Source organism: Entelurus aequoreus, linkage group LG27 (assembly GCF_033978785.1).
Source record: "Entelurus aequoreus isolate RoL-2023_Sb linkage group LG27, RoL_Eaeq_v1.1, whole genome shotgun sequence".
NCBI lineage: Eukaryota > Metazoa > Chordata > Actinopteri > Syngnathiformes > Syngnathidae > Entelurus > Entelurus aequoreus.
Genome location: NC_084757.1, coordinates 4,865,059 through 4,873,540, shown reverse-complemented (window position 1 = coordinate 4,873,540; position 8,482 = coordinate 4,865,059). Strand labels below are relative to the sequence as shown.

At 37.2% G+C, this 8,482-nt stretch overlaps 1 protein-coding gene across 1 annotated transcript in view; it reads right to left on the bottom strand.

Moving 5' to 3' along the window:
- Positions 1–4,450: 4,450 nt before the first annotated feature.
- szt2 (SZT2 subunit of KICSTOR complex) overlaps positions 4,451–8,482 on the bottom strand; it is an 80,833-nt gene continuing 76,801 nt past the window's right edge. Inside the window, exons 29-31 of the mRNA XM_062038401.1 lie at positions 6,316–6,577; positions 6,114–6,249; positions 4,451–4,627 (exon numbers count right to left, since the gene is read on the bottom strand). Coding sequence (XP_061894385.1) covers positions 4,451–4,627; positions 6,114–6,249; positions 6,316–6,577 — 575 coding nt within the window. The remainder of the gene's footprint in view (positions 4,628–6,113; positions 6,250–6,315; positions 6,578–8,482) is intronic.

Below are 8,482 nucleotides of genomic sequence, written 5' to 3'. Positions count from 1 at the left end.
TAACTAGTGTGTTGTACTCTGGTGTGTAACTTGACACTGTAACTCTGAGTGAGTCTTGCAGATGTGCATCAGTGAGGCGTGTTCTGTGTTTGTTATTGATGGAGTTTATGTCAGAAAAGGCTGATTCACAAAGATAAGATTTTTCCTCATTGTTTGCGGAACCTTCTTAATCTTTTGGACATATTTTCACAGCAATCTGGCCTTAAGCTTAATTATGATAAATGTAAAATGTTAAGGATCGGAAATCTAAAGGGAACGTCCTTTCGAATGGAATGCAAAGTGCCTGTTTTGTGGACAGATGGACCAGTTAACATACTTGGTGTTGTTGTCCCAGAAAATCTGGAAGATCTAGGCTCAGTAAATTATGATAATCGACTAAGAAAGCTGGACAAAATTATGCAATTATGGAAAGGGAAATCCCTAACCTTGTATGGTAAAATGTCTATTGCCAACTCGTTAATTATTCCTCAATTTATTTATTAGTTTTTGTCATTACCAGCTCTATCACAAAACTTTTTTAAGATTTATGAGCGGAGGGTCTTCGATTTTGTCTGGAACGGCAAACCAGAAAAGATTAAAAGAAAGGTTTTGTACAAAGAGTATGAATATGGGGGCCTGAAACTTCTCAACCTTGAAGCTATGTGTCTGTCTTTAAAAGCATCAATTGTTCCAAAGATGTATTTAAACATTGAGTGGTACACAAATGTCCTGTTGGACAAAAAACATGTACTGTATAAAAAGAAATTGTATCCTTTTTTACAAGTGATCCCCTCCCAGAGAGTCTGCTGGGAAACATGGCGGGGTTCATAAAGGAAACAATACACTCATAGTGGTGTTTTCAATTTTATGTGCCAGAAAAAAGAGACGATATTTTGCAGCAGTTAATATGGATGAACTCTAATATTGTAGTAGATGGAAAGCCTTTCTTTTGGAAAAATATGTTTGAAAGAGGAATCATTTTTGTAAGAGGAATCATTTTTGTCAATGATATTATCAATGAGAATGGTAAAATTATGAAGTATGATGAATTTAGAGCTATGTATGGTGATGCTTGCTCAAGCTTTTCATTTTATCAACTAACTGGAGTAATTGGGAAAAGATGGAAACAAATAATTAATTATGGAACTACTAAATTATTAGTTTGTAAACCTCTAATAAGAAATTCTAGTTGGCAAAAAGGAACTAAAATAAATAGAAAAATATATAATTTTTATTTAATAAAGAAATCTTTGAAGGCTGCCTCATACAACACAAATGGAAAATGGGAGGACTTTTTTGACTGCCCATTGCCATGGGATGCCATATTCAAAGTAATCTATAAAACCACTATCGATGTGCAAAATCGTTATTTTCAAATTAAAATTATTTATAACTTCTTACCCACAGGGAAAATGTTAAAATTATGGAATATGACAGAGTCAGATGATTGCCGATTTTGTTGTCAGGAGCCTGAATCCACCCTGCATTTGTTTTGGTATTGTCATATTGTGTCTTTGTTTTGGGTGGAAGTTGAAAAAATGTGTTTAAGGATTGGTTTGTTTATGAAGCTTAATGTGGTTTCTGTTATTTTAGGAGAGTTCATTGACAATCATGATTTAGTCAATTTAATTATAGTACTCTGTAAAATGTTTATTTTTAAGGCCAAAAACAGATATTCACTTACTATTACTTTCTTTAAAACATTTATTCAGTATTTTCTAATTTTAGAAAGTTACATGGTTGAAAACGATAATGATGCCAAAAAACATTAAAAAAAAGATGAGAAGTCCTCAAAGGCTTATTTTGAAAGTATAATTATGTTTATAGATTATATGATATCTGTTGTTGTGTTCCCTAATTTGAGTGACCTGGACATAATCTGGACTGTACATAAATGCTTATTTTGAAAATGTAATTTTGTTTATAAATTATATGCAATCTGTTGTGTTCCCTAATTTGTTTCTGTGTACATGAATGAAGGTGTGTGTTGCTGAGTCCGACTTGGACATTATCTGGACTGGGCCTGGTTAAAAAAAACCTTTAAACAAATCTAATTTCATTGACAACCTGGTCTGTTGAAGATAAGGCCCTTTTTTAAAAAATAAAATAAAATAAGATAAATAAATAAAAAACATTTTCTTGGAAAAAAAAGAAAGTAAAACAATATAAAAATAATTACATAAAAAATGGTAATTAATGAAAATGTTAGTGGACCAGCAGCCTATACAATCATGTGTGCTTCAGGGACTGTGTCCCTTGCAGATGTGTTGTCTATGTTGTGGGAACCAGAATATTGGTAGCAGAAAGAAATAACCCCTTTTGTGTGAGTGGGTGTGGATGAGTGTGCATGGGGGAGGTTGTTTGGGTTGATGCACTGATTGAAAGTGTATCTTGTGTTTTTTCTATGTAGATTTAATTTAAAAAAAAAATAATAATAATAATAATAATTATTATTATTATTTTATTTTTTTATTTTTTTAGAACAGGCCTGCGGGCGACTCATCTGGTCCTTACGGGCGACCTGGTGCCCGCGGGCACCGCGTTGGTGACCCCTGGACTGGACTCTCACTATTATGTTAGATCCACTATGAACTGGACTCTCACACTATTATGTTAGATCCACTATGGACTGGACTCTCACTATTATGTTAGATCCACTATGGACTGGACTCTCACACTATTATGTTAGATCCACTATGGACTGGACTCTCACTATTATGTTAGATCCACTATGGACTGGACTCTCACTATTATGTTAGATCCACTATGGACTGGACTTTCACACTATTATGTTAGATCCACTATGGACTGGACTCTCACACTATTATGTTAGATCCACTATGGACTGGACTCTCACTATTATGTTAGATCCACTATGGACTGGACTCTCACACTATTATGTTAGATCCACTATGGACTGGACTCTCACTATTATGTTAGATCCACTATGGACTGGACTCTCACACTATTATGTTAAATAGATGTTTTGGGTGTGGCTCGAGTAAGATTGAAAAAAACAACAACTTCCACACAAAAAGAACATGTTGCCCCCAAAAAGCAGTCACTATGAAAGTTTTTTTTTTTTAGATCAGATTTTTACCAGCTGACTGTTTACACTGCAAGTGCAATGTGATCTTTATCACACTCCAGTGTAAACGCCCACAGGCCCCAATGTGGCCCCAATGTGGCCTCCACTTCACTTGCATGCGCTCTTCGACACAGTGAAAACACAGGAAAGTGACCGGCAGGAAGTCGCTACTACTACAAAATAAAATAAAAGTTGCAACACCTTAAAATATGTGTTTTTTACGTGAAAGTAAATAAAAGTAAATAAAAGTAATATAATGTATGAATGGATGTATATAGTGTAATATATTTGGGAGGGTTGTAATCTTTTTATGGCTGTTAAGTAGATGAGACACGGACATTAGCTTTATTTTTCAACTCAAATGTAAGCAAATATGCCACAGAGTCAATTCCGGTCTTTCAACAATCTTTGGAGTCAAAATATATATATTCATATATTATATCAGTGTTTCCCAAACATTCATTTATTTGTGGCGGCCCGCCACGAAAGAATTTAAAAAAAAATTTTGTGTCCTTTCTAGCTTCTCAGGCAAATTATATAGTTGATGTAAGTGCCAATATCGGCTGTTCAGATTTACTTTACAAAAGAGGATTTTGGAGCTCTTTGTTCAGTGGATCAGGTGTTTGATGAAGCTCTGTGTCTATCTACCACCACTACTGTTTTCTGTTTATTTGTTACTGACTGTGGCAGGACACCTCTGCCTCTGTTTCACTTTATGTTGCTGGTAAATAATATGGTTGTAGTAGTAGGCTAAAGTTAAATTATTTAGTATGCACTAATTAAAGGGGCAGAGCTTTAAGAGACATTTTAGCGTTTATATTTTTATAAGATATATTTTTTGTAAGAACCACAATTAATAAATATATTTCAGTGAATAACTTATTGTTCAAATCTGTATATAAATATGTACATAAAGTGTTGCAATTATATTCTAAAATGGATGGATGGATGGACGTTTAAAACAAAACTGTTATTATTAATTAGTAAGTATACATTTTTTGAGCCTTTATAGAGAAAATCATATCATTGTAGTAAATTATGCAAATTACTCGATGATGTCATGGTGACCACGCCCATAGCCACGCCCCCACCGCCACAGGTATCTTGGCAGTTTATGGGAAACACTGTACGTATAGTCTATTATTTGCGCACTATTGACAAGTGATGTGACGATAATTCGGTCGTCTTAAATAAAAAACGAAACTGGATGTTGTGATCAAAATATCAATTTCCGCAGGCGACTGCATCTTTCCGGCGCATTGGAGTGACGTACAAAGCACAAAGCTGACAAAAAAATGTAGTTGTTCATATTAGATACCATTACTGAATATGGACAATAACTTTTTTTAATATTATGTGATATAATTCCTTGTATGTTTTCTTTTATGAACTGCACTGTTCAGACATGAAAAAGCATATGGGCACAAAAAAAAAAAAGGTAACTGAACATAGCCTTTGTGGACTCACCTCTCTCTTGGAAGACGGCGGGCAGTAGAAGAAGTAATGTGGATTGGAAGGCACAGGTTTGAAGTAGTGGGATACGATCCCCACAAATTTTTCCTGTTGAGGTTGAAGGAGATCACTTTAAGTCTGGGGTGTTCAACATTTGAACAAAAATACAAGTTTGCAGACCATTTTTAAAACAAATCTTACAGACAGTATAAATATCCATGGTGAGGACGGTCACATTTTTTCCCGCTCCCTTCTTCTCCCTGCTTGCTCTCTTTGTTTTGTCCTGTCTACACTTTTTTGAAGCCTCTTTCTTTGCGCTGTCCTCCAAATCTAAACATCAAACATGGATATGACCAGCTGGACTCCCAACTCAATTGACAACATCTTTTCGACGAGGAAAAGAGGTTCTGGGGAGCCCGGCTTCCCTGATGGAACCATTGCTGCGGGATACGTGAGAGATTCCTGGGATAAATGGAGAATCATGTGCCTCTCAGTCCTTTCCATCCATCGAGGACGTGGAAGACATCTACCTATTTGGAACCGTGATCGCGGAGCACCTGCTGATTGGGCTGGGCATTGCTCTGGTGTATCGTCAAATTCGTAAGAAGATGGCAGCCACTCAAGGAGCCCAAAGGCTGTTCGTCGCAATGGAAGGATTGGGCCGGGCTGTGGGATCACAGTCTGCGGCGATTTCTGAACTGAATCGCAAGATTAAGATTAAAGATTAAAGTACCAATGATTGTCACACACACACTAGATGTGGTGAAATTTGTCCTCTGCATTTGTCCCATCCCCTTGGGGAGCAGTGGGCAGCAGTGGATCACATCATGGAAAAGCTGGTTGAAAGGGAAAAACTATTCCCCATGGAATAGAACAGACAAGCCATTGTAATGTCTGTTCACGGAAAAACAAAATCCTAATCTACGATTTGACTTCCGCGAATGGCCTTGTTTTGATAAACATCCCCCCGAGGACACCTCAATGATGGACGCTTTTGACCTCCCCCCCTCCTCAACGACACCTGGAGTCGAACTTTTGCTTGCATGCAGAACGGCCCCAGGCCTATGGACACTACATCAACGCACCCAAGACAATGGGCATATACACCCCCCCACCCCCCCACCCCCAACCCCACGCCTTCACCACCGCTTGATTCCCCATCGGGGTGATGGACGGCTGGCAGCGCTTTATAGCAGCAGTCGACCTCCAGGACCCCAACTCCCCCACCCCTCTGTTGTGAGTTGTCATGATTAAATGTAACATGTTAATGTGTGCATGGCATGGAGGTTTTTTCCCACTCCAGACTAGGCCCCCTTAGGAGCCCAGTCTTGATTGTATTTTTTTACTCATCTTTTTCCCCAGCGCTTTACCTTTTTCCCACCTTTTACGGGGTCGCCACATCAGCGTTCCTGTTCTGTAACCCTGTACACTGTTTGTTTGTCTAATCTTGAACGGGTTTGTGCTGAAAACATAGTTTCGTTGTACTTGTGCATTGACAATAAAGTCCTATCATATTCCTTTTTGCTCTTTTTCCACTACTTTTTATTTTTTTTATTGTATTTTTTGTGTGTTTACTGTCCCACCGAGACCTCACCTGGATGATTTTGTGCACTCCTGGACACATATCACAGGTGGGATGCGTCTGGAGCATCTCCAGGGGGAACACTGGGAGCCTGGACGTCTTGGTTACAGGAGCTGGTTCAACTTCACTGGCATCTTCCATCTCAAAACTAACCAAAAACATCCCAAATAAGACCCTGAATGGCACATGGACTATCACTGCTCCTTGGTCTCACCTGGACATGGAGGCCACAGCAGACTTGACATCGGGTTTTTCCTCCTCCACCTCTCCAATGGTGAAGGTAGCAGACCTCTCCGTGGGTTTGGGATGTTGCGGCGGAGACCGGCCGTTCTCCCTGAAGACCCTGATGTGTCCGCAGAGGGTCTGCAGGAAAGAGGTGATGTCCATCTCCTGCAGGGATTCTTCGCAGTAGTCCATGGCCATCAGGACGTCTTGGGAGCTGATGCTGTAGGACTGCTGCAGGCTCCGGTAGACTCCTGAAAGCCACCGAGAAAGACTTAGGAAGCTAAATAAGAACTGATTTCAGTGCTTTAATAGGCAGAAACCTCATTTAGAAGAACTGACATGAGGCAAACATTTAGTGCCACGGTTTCTGCAATCTAATTTTTTATTTTTTTTTGCAACTTTAAACACATTAAATGCCCAAATCACATTGCAGCTCGTTATTATTTAAAGTCAAAAGCTTACAATTGGCAATGATAATGTTGGATGGTTGGAAATTAAGCACCAATGCAATCATAATATATAATATTAATGCAAAGAACCCTTTCAAAGTCAATAAACATATTTTTCCTTACTGTAGCATGTTTTATCATTGTAATTGGAAGGTCAATACCATACATATCCGAAATTACTATTTGTTAGCAAAAAATTGCAGTGTAGATTTATCCTCAGTTGGAAAAACTGTGTCAGATGGTTTGTTTTGTTGTCTTTTTTGTTGCCAATGCCAAAAATAAAATGGACTCTCAATATTTGTTAGCAAAAATTGCAGTTCCAATAATATTGAACATCTTAAAGTGCAGATTTATCAACAGTTGCGAAACCTGTGTTGGGTGGTTTGTTTTGTTGCCAATGCCAAAAATAAAATGGACTCAATATTTGTCAGCAAAAATTGCACTTCAATAAATATTGAACATTTTGAAGCGCAGATTTTTCCCCAGTTGGAAAAACTGTGTCAAATGGTTTGATTTGTTGTCTTTTTGTTGCCAATGTCAAAATAAAATGGACTCTCATTATTTGTTAGCAAAAATTGAACTTAAATACATTTTTAACATCTTGAAGTGCAGATTTTTCCCCAGTTGGAAAAACTGTGTTGGGTGGTTTGTTTTGTTGCCAATGCCAAAAATAAAATGGACTCAATATTTGTAGGTAAAAATTGCACTTCAATAAATATTCAACATCTTGAAGCGCAGATTTTTCCCCAGTAGGAAAAACTGTGTCAAATGGCTTGTTTTGTTGTCTTTTTGTTGACAATGTCAAAATAAAATGGACTCTCAATATTTGTTAGCAAAAATTGCACTTCAATAAATACTGAACATCTTTAAGCACAGATTTTTCCCCAGTTGGAAAAACTGTGTCCAATGGTTTGTTTTGTTGTCTTTTTGTTGCCAATGCCAAAATAACATGGACTCTCATTATTTGTTAGCAAAAATTGCACTTAAATAAATTTTTAACATCTTGAAGTGCAGATTTTTCCCCAGTTAGAAAAACTGTCGGGTGGTTGTCTTTTTTGTTACCAATGCCAAAATTAAAATGGACTCAATATTTTTAGCAAAAATTGCAGTTCAATAATATTGAACATCTTGAATTGAAGATTTATCACCAGTTGGAAAAAACTGTTGGGTGGTTTGTTTTGTTGCCAATGCCAAAAAACAAATGGACTCAATATTTGTCAGCAAAAATTGCACTTCAATAAATATTGAACATTTTGAAGCGCAGATTTTTCCCCAGTTGGAAAAACTGTGTCAAATGGTTTGTTTTGTTGTCTTTTTGTTGCCGATGTCAAAATAAAATGGACTCTCATTATTTGTTAGCAAAAATTGAACTTAAATAAATTTTTAACATCTTGAAGTGCAGATTTTCCCCCAGTTGGAAAAACTGTGTTGGGTGGTTTGTTTTGTTGCCAATGCCAAAAATAAAATGGACTCAATATTTGTAGGTAAAAATTGCACTTCAATAAATATTGAACATCTTGAAGCGCAGATTTTTCCCCAGTAGGAAACACTGTGTCAGATGGTTTGTTTTGTTGTCTTTTTTGTTGCCAATGCCAAAAATAAAATGGACTCTCAATATTTGTTAGCAAAAATTGCACTTCAATAAATACTGAACATCTTGAAGCACAGATTTTTCCCCAGTTGGAAAAACTGTGTCCAATGGTTTGT